Source organism: Castor canadensis, chromosome 14 (genome assembly GCF_047511655.1).
Source record: "Castor canadensis chromosome 14, mCasCan1.hap1v2, whole genome shotgun sequence".
NCBI lineage: Eukaryota > Metazoa > Chordata > Mammalia > Rodentia > Castoridae > Castor > Castor canadensis.
Window position 1 is genome coordinate 99,669,043 of NC_133399.1, and position 22,358 is coordinate 99,691,400.

Here is a 22,358-nt window from a genome sequence, read left to right on the forward strand (position 1 = left end):
GGAAGATCTGCTGTAAGAGCTCTTGACTAGAGCGCCGAATGTGCCCTGTACTATTGAAGGGAATGCCAGAGAGGGACACAACTGCATGTGTGTGTAATACACACCCCAGTCAATTTTACAACATTTGCAGATACCCTCGAAATCCTGAACCCAATAGGAGTCACTCCCTATTCCTCCAACCCTGTGGAACAACCACTAATCTTTCTGTCCCTGTAGATTTGCCTGTGAACAGTGCATATAAGTGGAATCATGTCAGACAGAGTTCTTTGTGTCTGACTTTTTTTCACTTAGTCTGATGATTTCAAGTTTCTTTTAATGAATGAGTAATATCCCATTGTATACATATGTTCCATTTTACTTACCCGTTCATTGGTCGGTGGACATTTGGGTTGTTTCCACCTTTGAGTCTTTATGAATGATGCTGCATGATCACCCTTGTCCATGTTTTGTGTGGACATATGCTCCATTTCTCCTGGGTATACACCTAGAAGTGGAATTGCTAGCTCATATGGTAACTGGTGTTTAACTGTTGAAGAACTACTAAACTGGTTCTCAAAGTATCTTACCATTCTGTATTACCACTACCAGTGGGGATTGTTTTTTTTTTAAATGCCAAAAAATCTGGTTGGTTTGGGAAGCAAATACCTTCTAGAACTCTTATTTACTGAAGTTTTAAAGATATATAATGTCATTTTTTAAATAACTAGATCTTATTTACTATGAGCCTTCAAAATGCTTTAGCATAGTAGGAACTAAAGATATATAACATTTTGCATCCTTCCCTTAACATGTAGCATTTTTCAACTTTTCACTTATGCTACAGTGAATTGGTCATATGTAAATTTTTGTTTTCTGGAATATTTACTAAAGAAAGTTTCAGAAGTATAGGACAAAGAAAGCCTGGGCTACATCAATTCATTGCTTTTTTAAAAATCTATGACAATTTAGAGTCTCACCCTGTAGTGCTTACTTGCATCCATCCCCATCAGCACTGGATGTCCTTTAAAAAACAGAAAACACCTTCATTTTAAGAAGAATTTTCCATTAGAAAGTGGAGTAGCATATATAGAAAACTACAAATTGTTAGTGTGATAGCTCGGTAAATTTTGAGAACATGAACACCCCTGTGTAACCAGACCCAACTCAGGATATTTCTGGCTCCTCAGAGATCCTCATGCGACTAACCAACCTTGCCCTTTCCCCAGGGAATCCACTACACTTGCTTTTAAAACCATATGGGAAAAATCTTTGCTAATTCAATGCGTAAAAATGTCTGCTGTATTAGACAGGTTCACACCTATAATCCCAGCACTTGGGAGACAGGCAGGAAGGTCACAAATTCAAGGTCAGCCTGGGCTACATAGTTTGAAACAAGAAACAAAATTGTCTACCAAAGTAAACTGAGTCATAGTGAAAAACAAGAAACAAAATTGTCTACCAAAGTAAACTGAGTCACTGCAGAATTCCTAACTCTTTGCAGCTGCTTATATTCCTTCTGAAAATTTAGGCCTATATTTTGCAAAGATGGGAGCTTTATTCTGAAGTCCCCAATTGGGTGGAGAAAAGGAGAGCCCACACAGTTTCTAAATCCCAGAGTTTTGGTTTTATCCTGGGCCAATGCACCATGCTTGTACCCAGCATCTCTCTTGAGACATCGCTAACCATCTTACCTAAGTATTCATAGACTTTTTGTCTGTTTCTTATACATCATCAAACCCAACTCGACAGAGCATGCTAAGATCTAAGCTAGCAACAGTGCTTTAAGGCCATGGCAAGACCACTACTAAACTCAGCTCTACCCCCACCAAGTTCTCTGTAGGCTGTGAGTTCCCTGTAGAACAGGATGGAATATCTACCTTAGGGAGCCAGACTTCTTCCACCACGGACCCCGGTGAAGCCTGGGTGGAAGCTCTCAGCTCTGAGAAAACAATGTTTTTCTTCGGCATCCTCACTAGCTCTGCCTAGTTGAGTGGGCTTTGTCCCCTGCTCTTCCCTTTTGCACTGACCCTGTGAAATAGCTTCGTACAGGAAGTGACATCACCACAAATTCACGTGATTTGAGCTCTTTGGGGAGACACCTAATTCTCTCTTGCTTCTGTGAAAAGGATTAAGGAATATGGTTTTCCTCAAGCAAGATACCAAGTATTGCTGCTGTTCTCAGCCCTATCCCCTAACTTCACCCCAACTTGCTACATTGTGTTATTGCTACTCTCAACCATCCTGGGGCAGGGCGGTGTGATCATTACTGCCCTTCACCTGAGAACTAGGGATGTTGAATAATTGACCCAGTTCTAGTGGTAGAGATGGGATTGGAACTTGGGGACCTTGAGTGGCTTCTGTCTTCTGTACTCTTCTGTGGACACGAGTTCCCAGACTTCGACAGCCTTGTATGGAAAATCATGGGCATTAAAGAACAACAGATCCAAGGTGGAATCCAACTCCACCATTAAATTACGAGAATTCAGACAACGTATTATCATCTCAGATCCTGTTTGTCATGCAAGTCAGAACAAAGCCTGCTCTGCCTACGCTAAAGTGTTAAAGATTGAGTGGAAGCATAACAAAACACCTACCAAAGTGTCTGGCTTTGCCTCTTACTGAAGGCCATGACAAATTGTTTAATGTCTGGCTCTCCATTTCTATGTAATCACATGCCTTCAATTTTTTTTTAAAGCTTTGTTTTAAGGGACTTGGACTTTGATCACATGATAAAGCAAGAACACACAAGGAAGGTATGAGGATAGGTAAGACACCCAAAAAACTAGATAGCATTTTTTGCCCTCAATGCAGAGAAACTAAAGCAGATACTTTAAAGCAACTGAGGCCAATAGGAGAAGGGGACCAGAAACTAGAGAAAAGGTGAGATCAAAAAGAATTAACCTAGAAGGTAACACACATGCACAGGAAATCTATGCGAGTCAATTCCCTTTATAGCTATCTTTATCTCAACCAGCAAAAACCCTTGTTCCTTCCTATTATTGCTTATACTCTCTCTTCAACAAAATTAGAGATAAGGGCAAAATAGTTTCTGCCAGGTAGTGAGGGGTAAGGGGGGGTAAGGGAGGGAGCGGGGGGGGGGGTGCAAGGGAGGGGGCGGGGGGAAGGGGGGAGAAATGACCCAAACATTGTATGTACATATGAATAAAAAAAATAAAAATAAAAAGCTTTGTTTTCTTTTGATGGTGAAATGGATTCACAGCTATAGAGAAATTCAGGGACCACACCTCAGAGACTAAGTCACTCAGCCTTGGTTTCTTCACCTGTGAGACAGTCTGAACAGGAATCACCCCATCTTGTCAGGCAGTTAGGAAAATCTACATCGGATGAAAACTATGTTATAAGCATAATCTCCAAACAAATGGAAAATAAGACTGTCTCTTGGAAAAATTTGTGATACTATTGAGTTCTGTGTGTCCTCCAAAGAGCCACACTACATCGTATCTCATGTAGCTGGTGAGATCATCTCTGTTTTATTAATGTTACCACTGAAACTAGATAGTAAGTAACTTCCCAAGTTCACACTCACAGATTGTTCTCCAAAGACCATGGCTTTTAAGACAAGAAGGTCATCACCAAGACCTAAGGCTTGTCAGAAAAATGATGTCAACGGCTATGAATGTGGCTTATGCAGAAAGTCTCAGTGGGATGGCTAACTTTAGAGCTTCCAGAATTGTATTCCTAAACAAAGCTATTTGAGGGAAGAAAGACTCAGTACTGGCAGTCCTTTCATAAAAGCAAAACAAAGCAGCAAAAGTCTAGTGACACTATGCAGTCTTCTCCATACCCACCACCTACTGCCAGCAGATCAGAAGAGGCCCAGCAGAGCTGCGGTGGTGAGGCCATCGACATGGCCCCTGGGGGTTCTGGCACCTCTCATTTCTCCTACATGACATCTAACAAGAAGCATGTCTCAGAAGGCAGGAATGACAGTGACTAGAGGCTTTGCAGCTTCAAGACAAGCCAGGATCCTGGGCTTCCTGAGGAACCCAGTTAGGCCCGAGAACAGTATCACTTTCCAGGAAGCCTTTCTCCAAAGGCTCTGTTCCCTTCAAGAGAGGGTCCCGTCCCTAAGAAGAGGCTGGCCTCACCTCAGGCAGAAGCTGAGCAAGCCTCAGAGGGAGCCCTCTCACCTCTCTCTCTAGTTCTGCTGTGATCTCCAGACCACAAAGCTCACCATAACTGCAGAAGACTTGGTCACTGCTGATGTCTTGAAAGTGTATCAGTCCTTCCAGTGCTGGAAGTACTTTTGAACTTGAAAATACTCACAAAAAGCCAAGAGAGGACTTGAATTCCTGGACAGGTGACTGCCAAGTTATGTACACCACTGAGTACTAACTGGTTCATAGATTTCTAGAAAAAGCCCTATGTCTGCCTCAAATTGTTCCCTCTTCTCTTTCTCCTCCTTCTGTCCACTTTTCCCAAATTGCCCCAAATCTGCATACTTGGACCCACACTGTAGCCCTTGGGGTTGGGCTGGTCAGCCTGGTTTCTTTTGCTAGTCGGTCTGGGGTGGGGAAAACTCATTTCATGCAGGCAGCTGCATGTTCTGCTCCAGGCAGATTATGTTTCCCAGCATAGTGAGGACTGGTTCTTTTCTAAAGCCTGTCTAAGGTTAGCTTGGTCCTGAGTAGGGAGAAGAGGTTCGTTCGCACAGCAGCAGTAGCAGCAGCAGCAGTTGAAGCCCTTCCAAGTTTGAACTCCATGACAGTTAGCAAGATGCTTGGAGAAATTTAGATTAGCCTTATGTAGGGATATCTCTGTGTCGGAAAGAGTGTCAGTATTTTTTGGCAGTACTGGGGTTTGAACTCAGGCCCTCAGGGCCCTGTGCTTGCTAGACAGGCACTCTGCCACTTAAGCCACTCCACCGGCCCTTTTTGCTTTAGTTATTTTGGGGATAGAATCTTGTGTTTATGCCCAAGTGGTCTCGACTGAGGTCCTCCTACATATGCTTTCTGCATAGCTGGAATGACAGGTGCATGATACCACATTCAGTTATTGGATGAGATGGAGTCTCTCGAACTTTTTGCCTGGCTGGCCTTGAACCACAACCCTCCTAATCTCTGCCTCCTGAGTAATTTGGATTACAGGTGTGAACCACCCGTGCCTGGCAGTGTCAGTACTTTTAATCCTTTTATAGAAGTAAAATTGTGGTTAAAAAAAAAAGTGACTCTTGCTGCGCTTCCATTTTTCGCCACAAGGTGTCAGTGGACCATGCAGGAAGAGCCAGTGTTTTCAGCAGTGGCCTACTGGATGAATTTATTTGGGCAGGGGAGGGCAGCCTCTCTTGGGTTCCTGTAGGATTCCATTAATGGGGTTCTCCTTAGAGCCTCCTTTCTCATCCCCTGCCCTCTTTCCACCCTGATCTGCGTTTGTAGCCCCTAGCAATTCCATACCTAAAGATCTCACCAGGGCATCCCCTTTCCTGGGGCTGGAGAGGAATGGCTGGAATTTCTGCATTTACTGTGTACCAGGCAATGTTTATACTGGGTTTTAATTATCAAAGCAACATTAGGAGGCATGATTAACAGATGAGGAGGCGGCATAGGAGATTAGAAGGGCTTTACCTGAGGCAGCTTGCCCCAGAAGCACAGTAGCAGCCAACTCTACTGTCATGTGAAACCACTGGACTTAAATCAGCCCACAGAAAAGTTTTAGTAGTTCCCACTACCTGTGACAAAACTGACCTTCCAATTCTCCCTGAGGGACAATCAAATGCCTGAGGGATCTATTCCAAGACCCCCAGCGAATGTCTGAAACCAGGATAGCCCCCTTTGTTTTCTTCTTCTAAGCCAAGAATTGATACCTTTACTTTTTGAGGTAAAGCACTTTCAGGCTCCTCTGGCATACCCAATCAGCCAGCACCACTACTCTTGCACCTTGCCCCCAAGGTATTTTCTTAAGTAAAATAAGTGTCACCTTGACCACAAGCACTGCTCTGCCATGACAATGATCTGATTACCCAGAAGGCAATTAAGTAGCAGATGACTGAGGGATGATGCCCATCCCAGGTGGGATGAGTAGGGTGCTGTGAGATTTCACTCTGCCACTCAGAGTGACACACAATTTAAAACTGAGGAACTGTTCATTTCTGAGATTTTCCATTTATGTTCATATGTATGTATTTATTGGCAGTACTGGGGCTTTGAACTCAGGTCCTTGCACCTGCTAAGCAAGTGCTCTACTTAAGCCACACTCCCAGCTCCATTTAATATATCTGAACCATGTTTGACCTTGGATAACTGACACCATGAATAAGAGGGACCACTGTACTGACTGATGTTCTTCTCTCACCTGACTTAGCCCATTTTCCAGGAGGCAATGCTGTGTCTGGCATCCATAGAGGCTCCAGGGGTCCCAATGAAGAAAAGCATGATAAGCCTTTCCTGTGCACCTTCTCATGCCCACACTAGGAGGACCACCTCAGCAGGCATTGTTATTCCTATCTTACAGATGAGAAAACTGAGGCTTCAGTTAGAAAATTGGACAAAGCCCTGGAGCACAGCAGACCTGCTGCAGTCATCATCTCTGTTCCATCTGACTCCTGAGCCCTGGTTTTTGGAGCTAAGCCCTCTAGTCAGGGGAGCTGGACCTGACCTCTCTTGTAGCAAAGCCCTGGGGTTTGAGGTAGAATCAAATAAGTGACACTAGAGCAGCCAGCTGGGACTCCTTGGGCACATGGGAGCCTGGCCTGTAAGTCCTATCCGCAAGTTCACTCACTGATTGTATCCTGTCCTCCCTCGACCTGCCCCAGTGCCCCAGGGCTCCTGGAAGTAAGCTGCTGCTAAACAAAGAGCCATCGTCCTCTCCCCAACACACCCCTCCCACTCCCCTGTCGCGTGTTGCGGGACAGCAGGTATCTGAGCAAATTAGGAAACGGCTGCAGCTGCCGCCCAGCACACTGCACACTCTGTTTTCTTAATTCCCTCTCCCGGCTAAGTGGTGATTACCAAAGTCTGCCTGGGGCCTGATCCGTCCAGCCACCTGACTTCAGCCAGTGGGGCACCCAGAGAACAGAGCAGCTGGCGGGGCGCACTTCTGGGCTGGGCAGCAGATGCAAGGCACTGATTATTCTGGGAGGGCTGCACCAGGGACTGACATTTACACTTCAAAGGGGACAGGCCCCAGTCCTCACTCTTGGGACATGCCTCTATTCTGGAGAAAATCAAGTTGCTTAGAGTGAGTTACCAGCGAGCCCCACCCCCTTCTTAACAGGAGGGCAGCTTTAAACAACCCCTAGGAGTTAATGCGCACTCGCTAGACATCCCCAGGGACCTTCCTGTGTCTCACAGCTCTCTTCTTAATGGGGTCTGTTTTCATCTGGAGGGGCATAAGGGACTCTGTCATGTGGCAAGCCCACCTCTCCCTCTGTATATAGTGCCCTCTATCTCCATCCTCCCAACACCCCTGTTGTGGACCTGACTGTGTCCCCCAAAAGATATGTCAACATCCTAACCCCCAGCCCCCTCGGAACGTGGCTTTATTTGGAAATGGTGTCATTATAACTGGTTAGGATGGGGTGGTTCCTAATCCATATGGCTGATGTCTACGAGAAGAGAAGAGAGAGCCAGAGGAAAACACCTTAGAAAGACACAAGAGACCAGGGAGAAGACACCCCCCAGAAGTCAGGGCAGAGATTAGAGTGGTGTAGCCACAGGCAAGGAAAGACCCAGGAACACCAGAGGCTGGAAGAGTCAAGGACAGAGCTTCCCCTGGAGCCTTGGAAGGAAGCCTGGGGCTCCCAGCCCATTTCTGTCTGAGCCACCCACTTTGTGGTACTTGTTAAGTACCCAGGAAACTGGATCCCTGAAAAGTAGATGGTGCCTCCCTTATTTTATTGAGGAGGAAACTGAGGCTCAGAAAAGTTGCTGACCATGGAATGCTAAAAGTCCTGAGGCCTCTCTGTGTTCCCAAACCACACTTTGCAAAGTTTCATAAAGACCTAGCTATACCATGAAGCAGTCTAGTGTGATTGGGGTGACCAGCTCTACTCCCCCCTTTCCCTCCTCCAATCTTCCTCATAATTACCCACAGTAATTAAGGTGTGATGAGGGCCCTGAAGCCACACAGTGAAATGGAAAGGGGGCTGACTAGAAGCAGAGCACCCCTCCTCCACCCGTCAGTCTTCCCTTCCCTTCCCTCTGTTTGTGCAGCAGGCCTGGGTTGTAATTACATGTGTTTGTATCTTCCCAACTACAGGGCCGACTCTGAGGGCAGAGCTCCAGAGTTCTCCCCTTCTCTGCTTTCCGAACCCTGCTCAGCGAACACAGGTGTAATTTGGTTGCCTCTTGTGCTGGGCAGCATTCAAAAGGAATGAGCACTCTCAAGGTGCTTAGGCTACATAGCTGTGTTCACCTGCCCTGCCTGGGAGTCAGAGGCTTCTGTCCCCTGGGAGAGATGGGGTATCAGGCAGGGCCCAGCACTCAGGCCCTGCCATCAGTTCTGTCTCTTTTTGTGTACTTCTGTGATGTGGGAGCCTCACAGCCTTGTCATCCTCAGCTGTGAGGATCATGGAAGACTATAATGCCATGTGCCATGGGACAGTGAGGACACTGGTAGTCACAATCAAGGCTGCTGGGACCCAAGTGTGGGTTAATGTTCCCACCATCAACCCAGGCCCTCAAGTCCACTAAACAGCACTCCTTCAACTCGCCCTGGCCCTCCCATTTCAGAGATGCTGGCTGTCAGCCTTTTAGGGAAAGGAAGCAGCCTGTGGCTAACCCAGAAGCCCTGATCCTCCATCAGTTGGCAGGTGCCTTGGAACAACAGCAGAAGCTGTTGGACGTCATTGTTCTGAGGGGTAGGGTGTGCTTCCTTCCTTCCTGAACCTTCTACCTACACAGCAACAGATTAGAGCATCATGAAGCAGAAGAGAAAGGGATGTCCCAACAGGCACGAGAAGGCCCTGTCTGTCTCCCAGGGATTCAGGGAGATGGGGAGGACAAATCTCACAGCCCAGGGAGTCTGGAGGCTCCTGTGGGTCACAGGCCTGCAGCTGCTCTGAGGGCACTGAGTGTATCCATGTGCTTTCCCCTGGGTCCGGAGGTGCTGGCCTCCCTGCTTCTCAGTGTCTAAGAAAAAGCAGGCCCAGGCACTGTGCTGCCCCAAATGGGAGCACAAGGTGGGAGATCCTATCCTAGCTTCCTTCCGAGGGTGCTGAAGTGCCCTAATGATCTCCAGTTGCCTCACTAAACAGCTGAATGGAGAGCCACCCTCCACATCATTTGTCCCTGGCCCTTTCCGCCTTCCCTGTCCTCTCTAGAAAGCATAATAGCCTGCAAATGGCCACCTCTGCCATTCACTGCCTGGAAGCGGCGGCCTCACAGGCAGTGAAGGTACAAAAGCCTTGCTTGCCAAGTACCTTCTGGATCATTGTAATCCTGGGCCCTAGAAGGTCAAGGGATTTGTTCAAAGTCATTGGGACAACTGGTAATGGGGCTCCATGGAAAGGAAGCCTAGTGTCCTGTCCAGAGCCCTTTCTCCCTTAGCACTGAACACCTAGTGTGGTCATGGCTGAGTAGGTGCTGGGCCAGCTTCCCGGGTGGAGGCACCAAAGTTTGCTATAGTTTGGGCCTGGAATGTCCCCAAAGGCCCATGTGTTAAAGGCTTAGTGGTGGAAATGATGGAATCTTTAAGAGGTAGGGTCTAGTGGAAGGTCCTTACGTCATTGGGACCTAAAGAAGGGAATTGGGGACTTCCTAGCATGAACTGAAGTAATTTTGCTCTGACATGAGCTCCCACCATGCCACAGGCTCGAAGTAATGGACTGAGCCCTCCAAAACTGTGAGCCCAAATCACCCTTTTCTCTTTATGATGGTGATTATCTCAGATATTCCTTACAGTGATGGAAGGCTAACTAACACAAAGGATAAGATGGGGTGACTGTTTACTGGCTGCCTATGGCTGGTTGCCCAGGCTCTCAGTAAGGAGGCTGGATCCTGGTCAGTCCCCCAAAACATCCATGATCATCCACCTGGGCCCCACATCCCCTTCTCTGGCCACACCAAATTCTGACTGGACATGTTCCTTCTCTCTGCTATGGTCTGCCTGACTTCATGAATGGATTTCATTCTTGCTGTGGGGTGGTGGGGGAGGGTGTCTCTAGACATTCATACAGTTGGATTTTGGAGCAGGAAAGGAGGAGTTGGGAATGTAGTCCATGCTTCAGCTGTGCTCAGAATACTGGCTTGGTCTTAGTACCACCCATGGAGGAATTTAGAGGGTGGAGCCCTGCTCCTTCTTAAGGCTTTGGTTTGTGGTGTGGTGGGAGGGACAATGATGAAAGTGCAGAGAGAAGAGAAAAGATGGGGCGGGCACAGTGGGGAGGGGTGGGGGAGGGGAAAAGGTCCACAGACCCCTCCAGGGTGAGGCTTGCACTCCCCACCTGTTGGGAGTGTTGTGGCCAAGGTGCAGAGAGAACAGGGTAGGGGCTCAGACAATCACCCCAATCTGGCAGAGCCTCCTCTGTCCTGTCAGCCACACAGCTAAATTCTTATATGTCTGTCCTTCTGGGCAATCCTTCCTTTCCCCAAGATGTGGCAGGAGAGCTCCACGGGCTGATCAGACTACCTGTGTGGAGACACTGGCTAAGGGGTGAGGAGGAAAGGAAGGCAGCGGAAGAAACAAGGTACCCTCCATGCATGGAGAACACCCTCCAGGCCCATGCAGCCACACCTACTCACTCACACCCACAAACATCCACCCACGCACACACATTCACACCCACACAGACATACACACTTCACACTCCCCCACATGCATGCACACACACACAAACATCAACTCATGTCCCCCATATGCTCACATGCACACATATACATACGCACATACACACAGTCACCCACAAACATCCACCCACACACCCACTCACCCACACTCACACGTGTACACTATGCTCATATCCACAAACATCCACTCACACCCTTACACATACATATTCACACCTCCCCCACAGACGCACTCACACAAGTACTCCCCACTTCTTGAGCCCTAATTTTCAATATCAACTTTATAAGACCTCTATAACTAGAGCAAATGAGTACTATTTGCTGTTTGTTTGTGTGTACACAAGGACAGTGAATTGGTTTAAGAGGCTTTTGCCTTTTCTGTTAGTGCTGTGCCCTGTGGGAAGCTGTGATGAGGAAAACCCCTACCAAGTAACAAATTTTTAAAATGCACTTTGTGTGGAACTGAGCAGGAGAGCCTTTTACCTCCTCGGTGCCCAGATGGGCTGGGCACGGGAGCAGGCTTGGGTTAGGACCTGACTTTAGCTTCTCTGTAGCGTGCTTCTGTGCTGCCAGCTCTCACTGGGAGCTGGCCAGTCGGCATTGCTACAGACCCCCCTTCCCCCCACTTCCTAAGTTTAGTCCTTGAGGCCCAGCCAGGTGGAGACTGGAGCCAGCATTTCCCTGGAAAGCATTTGCACTCACACACAGTACAGGGCTGGGACTCTGGGGATGGCACCGGAGGGCACGGCTGATGGCCAGGGAGCTCCAACAGCTCCTTACTTCTCCTGCCCCAAAGGGGTGTGGCACTCCTTGCATATAGATGGAAGACTTGGACAGATGCCCCTGGGAACGCTCTGTGATGACAACCTTTGGGGTGGTGTCCCTTGACCTCTGAGATGGTGGAGATCAAAGCCAGGCAGAGCAGGCCAAGCACCCCACTGCTCAGTCTGGTGTTTACTTTGATAAACACCAGTGGGGGAGGGGGACATTTGCTTCTAGGTCCCTGCCTGCCTCTGGGCTGTGTTCATGGCCCAGCTCCCCTGACCAGCAAGAGGGCCCAGGCATCACACAGTCTTCCTCTTTGCAAATGCTTGTGAAAGCTTAATGCAAAAACATGTTTTTGTTTTTGTTTTTTGCAGGACTGGGGTTTGAACTCAGGACTTTGCACTTGCAAAGCAGCAATTCTACCACTTAAATCCATTTTGCTCTGGTTATTTTGGAGAGATAGGAGGAGTCTCACAAATTATTTGCCCTGGCTGACCTCAAATCTCAATCCTCCTAATCTCAGCCTCCTAAGTAGCTAGGATTATAGGCATGAGGCACCAGCACCCAGCTAAAGGTATGCATTTCTAATGGAAGGTTTTCAGGACTCTGGGATTGAAAAGGAATAGGTTAAGGGGAAGTTGGGGGGCTGTCCAACATTGGGGGATGTTGGTATTGGTGGCCAGAAGGAGTTCTGAGCAGATGCCACCTTCTGGGGATGGTTAGGACTGCGTGCTGCCATAGGTGTGGGAGGAAGGGAAAACCTAGTGCTAGAACAAGAGCTGTGCTTGGGTCACAATCAGGCCTGGATCTGCAGCTCACGCACAGGGACTGGCTGCACGTGGCCTGACCTGACCTCTGCTGCAGCTTCCTCTCGGGGAAGAGCAGAGATGCTGCAAGGGCTAAGTGCAAGTGACAGGTTTGGGCATTTCCCCCAGTCCCATCCCAGTGACATTTGCCAACCTCTCTTCTGCTTAGTGTGAGCAGCAGTCCCCAAGGACCCTGCTGAGCTCCATGTGCTCCTGCCTGGAAGAGCCAATCAGGAAAGGAAACCTTGGACCTGGGAGCCTCTGGTTGTGCTCACAGCCTCAAGAGGGTGCCACCTGAGTGGGCCTGTTATTTTTGGAGTGAGGAATTTAATTTGCCTCACCTGTCACTGATTACAAACACTGTCGTGAGCTTTCTTAGCTCTCAATTGACTGTAATTGAGGCTGTGGGGCACAGGGGAGCAGAGAGAAGAGTGGTGGGAGCTGTGTGTGCGTGTGCGAATGTGTATGTGCATGTGTTCGTGCGCGTGTATGTGTGTGTGTGCACACTCAGGCTGGCTCTGTGGCTCAGAGCTGGAAAACAGGAGGACAGGGGAGGGGGTTGCACGGGGAGGCGGTGAATAACAGCCCCCTTTGGCTTGGGGGTTTGTCAAATCACAGGCTGCTCTGCCACACCCTCCAGCAAATCTCTCTTTATTCTTTTCTTCCTCCAGCTGCGTCCTTGCTCCCGGCAGGGGGTGGGGAAGCTGGCCCCCACAAATCAGCCTTCTGGAGTAGAGAGCTGAGGAGAAAAGCCTGCTGGATGCTGGGGGACAGCTGATCAGCTGTTCACACAGGGTGGAGCTCTGCCTGGTGGAGGGAGCCTAGGTACCATTGTGGTTCATTGGGTTTTTTTTTTTTTTTTTTTGCAGTGCTGGGGATCAAAGCCCAGCCCCTTGTCAGAGCTTGAAGCTGCAACTTTATACCAAGAAATAATAAAAATTACAGTAACACTAATGGCGGTGGTGATAATAACAGTAGTAGCAATGCTTTTGCTAACGTTTATTATCTCATTTAACTGCCAAAACAATACTCTGAGGCTCAGGAAAGTTAAGTATCTTATCTAATGTCACACAGCTCAGCAGAAGAGAAGTTAGGGTGAACTCAGCTAGTGTAGACTCTGAAAATGGAGCATCTTACCACTGCACCATACGCCTCCCACTGAGGGTCTCAGAGTAGAGCACAGGTCTGGATGGCACAACCCTTTTCATCATAAGATTGTGGCTGATGGAGGAATGCCCCAGGGCTCATGGAGTTTGTAGTGATGGCATACAGAATGTTTTAGGAACTCTTCTGCTCCCTGTGGTCATGTTCAGGCTTGCTATGGAAGGTACTGGAAACTTAAACCAGAGAGACCTGAGAGCTAGCTGTCGGGGCCGGATGTTATTGAGGTCAGTGGGAGCCACTGAAGGCTCTGAGCAGAAAAGGTGTATGATGGGAGCAGCACAAACCTGACTGCTGTGCATGAATGAGTCTTACGGACCAGAGTGGAGGCAAAGAAACTGGCGGGCTCATTAGCAAGTTCAAGGTGACCAGGTTTATCATTAATCAGCTGCCCTCTCTTCTGTCCGGGTCCTGCTTTTGTACATGTACAAAAAATGGAGGTGGTCAGTATTCGAAGTGTCTAAAAGGTCTCAGATATCCTGTAACTTTCTGGTGACCTTGGCCAGGCCAAGAGATGTAGAAAGAAAAGAGGGGGGAGGCTCTAAGGAGTGGACAGATCCCTGCAGGATCCAGGATCTGATTGGTTTTGGAAAGTGATGGAGAAACAGGAATCAAGCAGAGCTCTCAAGTGCAAGCAGAGGTTGGTAGACAGAGGCATCCTGAGGAAAGTCTGGATTGTACAGCAGGATGAACATACTTGGAGCCTCGGTCCAGCAGACCCTCCCCCTGCAAACAAGCAAGAGTAACAACAAACACATACAGCTAAGTTCTTTGAAGCTGAATATTTCTTTTTTCTTTTTTTTTTTTTTTTGAGGCACTGAGTTCTGAACTCAGGCCCTTGAGCCACACTCTCAGCCCTGCACTCTTCTTAATGGGGTTACCTAGAAAGAAGCTGCCTTGATTTCCGCATCTCAGGAAGAACTGTGCCATTTCACAACACTTCATCTTTAACTTTCACACATGGAAGAGCTTCGCTGAGTGCTTAAGGCTTTTCAAAGGTCTTCACTGGGAGGCAATGGGAGGAGCTTGTTTTAGACGACATTAAGGTGAGGTTACAGGTCACTTAAGTTAGGATGTCCAGGGGCAGCAACATGGGCTATCAAGGGCAGAGAAGGAAAGCTGCAAGTCTCCTGGCTAGAAAGATGGCTGCTGAGGCCTGGAGAGGAGATTCCCAAGAGGAAGGGCATGGGGAACATCCAAGTTAAGAAAGGACAGTGACCGGTATGGGCTCTCAGGATATTGAAACAGGGTATGTGGATGAGTCTCCAAACTTCTTTTCCCTGTACTAATGTCCCCCACCATACCCCTTCACACACAGCACTGTGTGGACACGGCCAGCACACACCGTCCTGCTCACGTCCATTACCTTGTTTGCTTCCACAGTGCAAACTCTGTAGGAGAAAGGACCTTGACTGGTTTTTTATTTATCTCTGTATTTCTAGTATCTGGGTGTTTAAGAAATGCTTATTGAATGAATGCTTGCACGAATGCATGCATGAATAAATGGGTGAAATGGTGATATTTCAGGTCTGGTGACACCCTGGTCAAATTTGGGGGCAGCATGACCTTCTTGAAATAACCCAGAAGCACTTGCTGCTGAGAATTGCTCTGGGAGGATTGCTGGCCAGTCCGCCTTCGTCCTCACGTGCATGGGTGTGCAGTCTGTCTCAGGCTGGATATAAATACCTTGAGACAGGACTGTGGATGCTGGTGGAGGCAGAGGATTGAGCTGTTGTGATGGAGAGAGGGAGAAGGCACGCTCCGTTCCTTTTGTTCTTTTTATTTCTTCTTTTTTTTTTAAAATAAGAAGCCTGAAATGTTCTGGGGAGGCCATGGAGGAAGCAGGATGGGGAGATACCTTTGCTCCCCACTTTGCTGCCCTCCTCCATGTGGGAGGTGGCTCTGCCTTAAGTTCATTTCCAACCTTTTGGATGGAGAGACTGATAGGGTGGCAAGTAAAGGGGCTGCTGGAGGGCATTTTGGTGACTTGTGGCTCCTGATGGGTCATCCTGGCTTAAACAGGCTGTCATGGAGGGGGCTCATGGTTCTGGGTTCAGGACTCTGGCAGAGCAGGTGATGGGGAGCAAGTCTGTGCTGCACATGGCCTTGGCTGAGCCATTCACTCAGCTGCACTCAGCTGAAGACAGATCTAGCTGAGACACTGGGACAAGCAGCTTCTCCCGTCCCATGTGACCTTTTCAGCAGAGTGGGGACTCTGGCCTGGCAGCTTGACCCCCCAGAGTATAACAGGGGAAACTGCCGGCCTTCTAGGCTTAGGCTGAACTGCGGAGCACCACTTTTGCTCTCAGATTAGCCAGAAGTTGACCCCTGCCCTGGCTCTCTCCCTTCTTGGAAGCCTGACCACCCTTGGCACTGGAGACACTGCACTCGGCGTTCCTGCCTGCCCAACTGCAGCACTGCTCCTGCAGTCTGTCGCTGGCTCCTGTCTTTAATTTCCTCTTAATACATCCCTTGTCTCCTGCCACCTGAGCAGCAGCCATTGGGGCCCAGGATCTTAGCCCAGAACAGTAGGGAATATTGTCAAGGTGAACTAGGCACGCTGGTACCATGCAGGCCAGACAGATGGCCACTGCAGTGACAGCATCTCTCAACCAGGGCTCCCAGGGCATTGACAACAATAGCCATGCTGGTCTCTTGCCAAGAGGCCATATGCAATAGGCCAAGGATTGGCTGTCAGGCGAGCAGCTGTTGGAGGGAAAAAGAGAGGCAGTCACCTTGGGTGGGGAGGGGCTCCTTTTTGGAGAGGGTCCACTGGATCTGCAGAGGCACTTGGTTCCTGGTTCCCTCCTTTCTTTGGGTCAGCCCCGGGCACATTTCATAGGTAAGGTCACCATCTTGTGAGGGGCCTAGCTTAAAGTCTGTGTGATCCCAGCCTGTGCCTCCCACTTCTCCAGACTGTCTTGTTTAAGGTTTCCTCACCACCTAGGATGGTGGGAAGGGACATCAACTTTCTGATTCCAAAGGGGGAGGTTGCAAGGAGCTGCCAGGCTACAGAGAAAGGGAAGACAGAGCTTGGGGAAAGAAAAGTGGCCATGAAAGGCATGAGAAATGGCATTCTTTATTCATAAATAAAAACATAAAATTACCAGAAATAGTTTACATAGCCAAAAAAGTGACATCAAAAAATAAAATAAAATGAAGCTGTCAAGCGCAAACCAAACCAGAAACAACAAAGAGAAAAGTAACTATGTACATAATCTTCCAAGTGCCAGTTCATCAGAAGCCAGCCTCTGCTGAAGCTTCAGCTTGGCCTACAGACACAGCACAAAGATCAACTGGACAGACCAGGAGCACAGGCTCCACTAGCAGAGGCTGTAGCCTCCTGTGGGACAGGGAAGAGGAGGGCTCAGGCCACAGGGAAATCCCTAGCTGGAAGCTGCTACTCCCACTGCCCAGCCTAGCTTCTCCCTGGGCAATTCTTTCACCTGAGAAATGGCCCAGGATGGGGAGCTAGGGACAAATCAATCAACCAGTGCCTCTTGGGAGATGCTGCGCTCCCGGCCCCTCCTCTCATTCCCACTGAAGCATGGTGCCCCAGGTGCTGAGTCTGTGTCTAGCAGGAATTCACAGAACAGATCCAAGTGCCCCATGGGAGTCTGATCATTGCAAAACCTGAACAGGTGCCTCCTTCGTGACATGGTACTGACCAGTGTTCTTTGCAGAGCTGGAGCATGTTCAGGTCAAGCAAGCATGGAGGCTGCCTCCCTGCCCTGAGCTCAGATTCCTCAGGCCCCACTCAACCTCTACTGTTCAGAACCTCCCTCCAGTGAGGTTGGGTTTGGCCTGGACCATGAATAGTGAGAATGATTTTTGACAAGGAAGGAAAGAAATCCCACAGGAAGGTGAGGTCACTAGGTTACAGCACACTTGCATTTTGGTGCCACGTAAGGATGCCCTGGGGCCTTGGACTGGTGGCAGCTCAAGGCTGGCATGTGCCATCATGAATGTTTGGCAAGGCCTGGGTCGATGTCTGTCTGAGATAGCCTGGGGCAGGACCTTGGGGCCTTGGGGAGGGCTGAGCTCCCTGTGGATGGAGAACAGCCCACATGGTAATGAAGTGTGGGCTTTGTGCCTTGGAGCCTGCTCTGGGTATAGTAACATCTTCCTGTAATTTCTTTCTGTGTGTGTGGTGCTGGAGATCTAACCCAGGGCCTTGCACATAGGCAAATGCTCTACCACTGAGATATATCTCCAGTTCATATAATTTTTTTTTTTGGTGGTACTAGGGTTTGAACTCAGGACTTCATGCTTGCTAGGCAGGTGCTGTATCATTTGAGCCATAACTCCAGCCCCCTAAGCAACATCTTGAAGGCAGAGCACTGGGTTTCTAGCTGTTCTTCTTGGTGGTGGGGGAGAGGGGAATCCTCCAACCTGCAGGTGGGCAGCTAGCCTCATTCTCCATTTTTTGGGGGCAGCCTCACTGGAGGAAGGACTCAAACAAGGCACAGGCTGGTTTCTCCTCACTGGAGAAGCCAAGTGAGGGCCATGAACAAGAAATGGAACTTCTTTGACTGGATTCTGAACTGTGCTCAGTGGAGGACTGCCCTCCAGGATGGGAGGGGCCTTTGGCCTGTCCACCCTGGGTTTAAATCTAGGCTGTGACTAAGAGCAGCAGTTTGGGATTCCAGAGGCCTTCCTTTGTTATTGGAGGATGGCAGGAGAGATACAACCTAACCTCGGGAATGGAAGGCACCGCCAGCCACAGGGAAGGTGTTCAGAGCTACACCAGGGAAAGTCTGGGGTGCAAGAAGAGCAGCCCCCACAACTGCCAGGGAGGCAGAACCGGGGACTGTTCTGGACTGTGAAGTGCTCAGAGTCTCCCATCCTATGTCTTCTGTGCCCTGGGCTCCTCTCAGCAGGCAGGCACACGGTGCAGGAATCCAGCAAGGGCTGGCTGTCTTACCCACAGCAGCTGTGGTGAGAGTCAGAAATAGAACATGAAGCAGCCTGGCTGCCTGCTCGATCTGGCTTGCTTCTGAAAAGACAAGAAAGGAAGAAGAAAAAGAAAGAAGAAGAAGAAAAAAAACAAAAAACAAAAAACAGTTCCCTGAACCAAGCAACTGGGAAACTCCATTTTTCTCTCTCCCCAGCTCTGAACATCTTCAAAAGACAAAGCCCAGCTTCCTGGAGGCACTGACCTCTCTGGGGAATCTGTTTGCTGCTCTCTGGTTAGACTCTTTGCAACTTGGGGTTCTTGTGGGGCTTCATGTGGACAGAGGGCAACAGGTGGCTATGTATTTGAGCCTCTATCTGCCCCCCAGCATGGGCTCTGGCAAGACTTGAATTTAGCACTGAAGATATTAGAAGAGAAGCCATGGAACCTGGCCACCAGCAAGAGAGGAAATGCCCAGGTCACAGGTGTCCTATCTGAGTGGACAGAATATTCTGGACACAAGCAAGGGCTTGATGTTTGGGAAGGAAAAACATTCCACAATGGCCATTGGCCAACGTTGAGCCAGGCAGGGAAATCCCTGCTCTGTCCCAGCTGGAAAGATCAGAAGGCTCCCCTGGGACCCTTAGAAAGCCAGGCCTTCTGTGTCCCTTTCCCAGAGCCCAACCCTAGGGCCTCAGTATCTATGGCTTTAAAAAGGGTGGTCAAGGTCAAAGGCCACCAGCTGTTCAGAGGCTGTGCAGCTCCAATTAGATGCTGGACCACATGGTTCTCACACTCAGCTCTCCCTCTTCCCTCTGTAGGTCTTGTGGGAGCCCCACACTGCTGGGCTGCTCCTCTTCCCCTCCCTCCTGCAGCTTTCTGGGCTAAGCCAACTTCTCAACATCCCACCCTGACCTCTACCCCTCCCAGGCCAGAGGAAAACAGCTCAGGTTATGATGAGGACCGACTCCAAGGCTTTTGGTTGCACATGGCTTCTTTCTATTCCCAAGGCATCTCAATGTATCCAAGGGATAAAGGGGTTTGGAGACAGAGGTGGAAGGAACCATCTGTCCTTGACATGGCCACTCAGCCTGCATAACAGTCACCCCCTTTCCTAATGGACTGTCTTTCACTATTTTTGAACAAAGGTCAAGGTCTGGGGAGCCCTTGACCAATGCATGGAAATCCTTGGCCCCATTTCTGGGAGATCTGGGGGTTCAGAGCTGGAGGTCCGATGTGCTACAGGGTGGGTGAGGCTGGAACAAGGGAGAAGGCAGGAAAGGCCTTTCAGTGACCCCTACCCACCAGGCTCCTAGGTCTGGGCCTGGGAGGTAGCTTCCCTCAGAGGGGACTGAGTTGCTGAGCAGGAGAAAGAAGGGGAAGCTCTCTTTGAATAGGGCCAGCCCCTGCTCCTGGTGCCCAGACCCTAGTCCTGCCTCCCCCAGACAGCCTATCAGATCTCGGTGGCAATGATGTCCTCATAGGGGATGTCAGCCCCTTCCAGGTCAATCTCAAAGGGCTCCCCAGGCCCATCCCCACGGGTCAGCTGCTGCAGGGCCTTCTCCAGGCGTTGGTTGCGCTGGTACATGGCCAGGTAGCTCTGCTGCAGTTGCTTCTGGTAGTGGATAACCTTCTCCTTCTCTTCCTTCCACACCAGCCTCTCATGCTGGAAGCCCGTGGACATCTGGTCGTGGCCTTGCCGCTCCTCCTTCAGCTCAGCCCGCAGCCGTTCCAGCTCCCGCTGCAGGGCAGGGATGTCCTCAGAGAAGGCAGGCCCAGCCCCTGGAGGCCCCAGGGAGACACTCTCCCGCTGCAGAGCAGCCTGGGCCCGCAGCTCCAGCAGCTCCTGCTCTAGCAGGTTCACTTTCTCTCGCAGCAGCTCTGCCTCGTTCTTCTTGCGCTGCAGCTCATTCTCACAGACCTCCAGCTCCAGGCCCTTGGTGCGCAGGGCACTCTCCAAGTCCTGTGTCTTCAGATCCATGCTCTCCAGCTTGGCCCGGGTGTCCTTCAGCTGTGCCTTCAGACTGAGGATCTCACTGGCCTTGGCATTCACCTCCGTCTGGGACTCCTTGAGCTGCTGCTTGAGAAGAGAGATCTCGCCTGACTTCTGGCACACCTACCAAGGGTGGGGGTGAGAAAGGGGGATAGAGATAAGTGTCTTTACTCCAGGCAAGGTGACATCACTGACCAAAGGGCTCAGGCAGCTCCTAGCAGGGTACCCTGGCTACAGTTCCCAGGCCTGGTGGCATGGAAAACCTGAGAAATTTGAGCCCCCCAATTCAGAGTCCAAATCTTGGTCTGTGCCTGAACCCATGGCTACATGTAGCTCAGTGATCAGTGGTTCACTCTACCCACTGCTCACAGCTCCACTGCCTACCTTTAATACCAACAGTTCTCACTTTAGGGACCCTACCCCTGTCCACCCACTACACTCACCCCACCCGCTCTCCTCTCTACTAGCTAAGGCTATCTCATGCTACCCTGCTGGACCCCAGTGGTCAGCACAGCCTGGCTCATAGGTAGTACCCAGTACACATCTGCCAAATGAGCGGTCTTCCTCCTTACCCAATTCCTTCACCACTTCTACACCATCTTGGCTCATCAGTGGGCCCAAAAGTAGTGGTGAAAACCAAAGTCACTGAATCAGACTGAGTGGCTCTGGGGTCCTGGCCATTTGTGGTCATGAGTAGCTCGAAAGAGACCAGGGACTGTGGACATGGCTAGGCTAGGGAAGTGGCTTGGTGGTAAAGCACTTGCTTAGCATGCATGAAGCCCTGGTGGGTTTGAATCACTTAAAAAAAAAGAAGAAGAAGAAAAAGGAGGAGGAGGGACAGAAGGAAAAAGAAGAAGGAGGAGTAGGAGGAGGAGGAAGAGGAAGGAGGAGGGGAAAAGGTATAGGAGGAAGAAAAAGGAGGAGGAGGCAACCATGGCCAATCTGGCTGGCTGTGTCTCCAGAGTGAATGAAGGCTGGGGCCTGGGTAATGCCGATGGGCTCCCGGAACAAGCCTGGAGGTCACCTTTGTATTTGCTCTCCTTTCCTTTCTTTTGGAAGCTCCTTCTTGCTCTCAGTGAAACACTGCACAGTCTAGTGGAGACTTAGCCCCTCCCACCATGCATGGCTAGGGCCAAGAATTTATTTTCAAGGCCAAGTGCTATATTTTGAATCTTAATGTGCCCTAAAGACCATTGTGTTAAAGACCTGGTTATTTGAGGGGTGGAGCCTGGTGGGAGGTCTTTAGGTCATTGGTGGTATGCTTTTGAATGGAATTGTAGGATACTAGCCCCCTCTGTCTCTTGCTTCCTGTCCACGAGTTAAGTGGCTTGCTTAGCCATATGCTACCACCATGAAATGCTGCCTCACTACAGGCCCAAAGCAATGGGGGCCAATCGATCACACAGTGAAACCTCCAAAACTGAGTTAAAACTTCCATTTTGTAAGTTGGTTGTCTCAGGTATTTGGTTATAGTGACAGAAGGCTGACTAACAAACCAACCCTGCATTTGTCTCATGGATGGAGCAGCACAAAATCACAATGGATACATGAGCCAGCTTTAAATCCTGGCTTGACTGCTTGCTTATGCTGTGGGTGATTCTGGATACATTAGCATGGTGGCAATATGGCCTAGCAATTAAAAATGTGAACTTGCCAGGTGCTGGTGGCTCATGCCTCCAATAGTAGCTAGTTGGGAGTCTGAGATCAGGAGGATTGTGGTTTGAAGCCAGCCAGGACAAAAAGTTCACAGGACCACCCCCCACCATCTCAACTAATACCTGAGCACAGCTATTAGTGGTGCACAACTGTCATCCCAAAGTAGAAAGCATAAAGGAGGAGGATAGCAGTCCAGGATGGCCTGTGAAAAAAGTGAGACATTATCTCCAAAATAACCAGTGCAAAAAGGGCTGAAGGTGGGGCTCAAGCAGTAAAGCACCAGCTTAGCAAGTGCAAAGACCTGAGTTCAAACCGCAGGACCACTCCCCTAAAAAATGTGAACTTGGCTCTACACTATT

The 22,358-nt window shown here is 49.5% G+C and overlaps 1 protein-coding gene across 1 annotated transcript in view; it reads right to left on the bottom strand.

Moving 5' to 3' along the window:
* Positions 1-16,516: 16,516 nt before the first annotated feature.
* Lzts1 (leucine zipper tumor suppressor 1) overlaps positions 16,517-22,358 on the bottom strand; it is a 48,027-nt gene continuing 42,185 nt past the window's right edge. Inside the window, exon 4 of the mRNA XM_020179740.2 lies at positions 16,517-20,466. Within this exon, the coding sequence (XP_020035329.2) occupies positions 19,804-20,466 (663 nt within the window). The 3' untranslated portion in view covers positions 16,517-19,803. The remainder of the gene's footprint in view (positions 20,467-22,358) is intronic.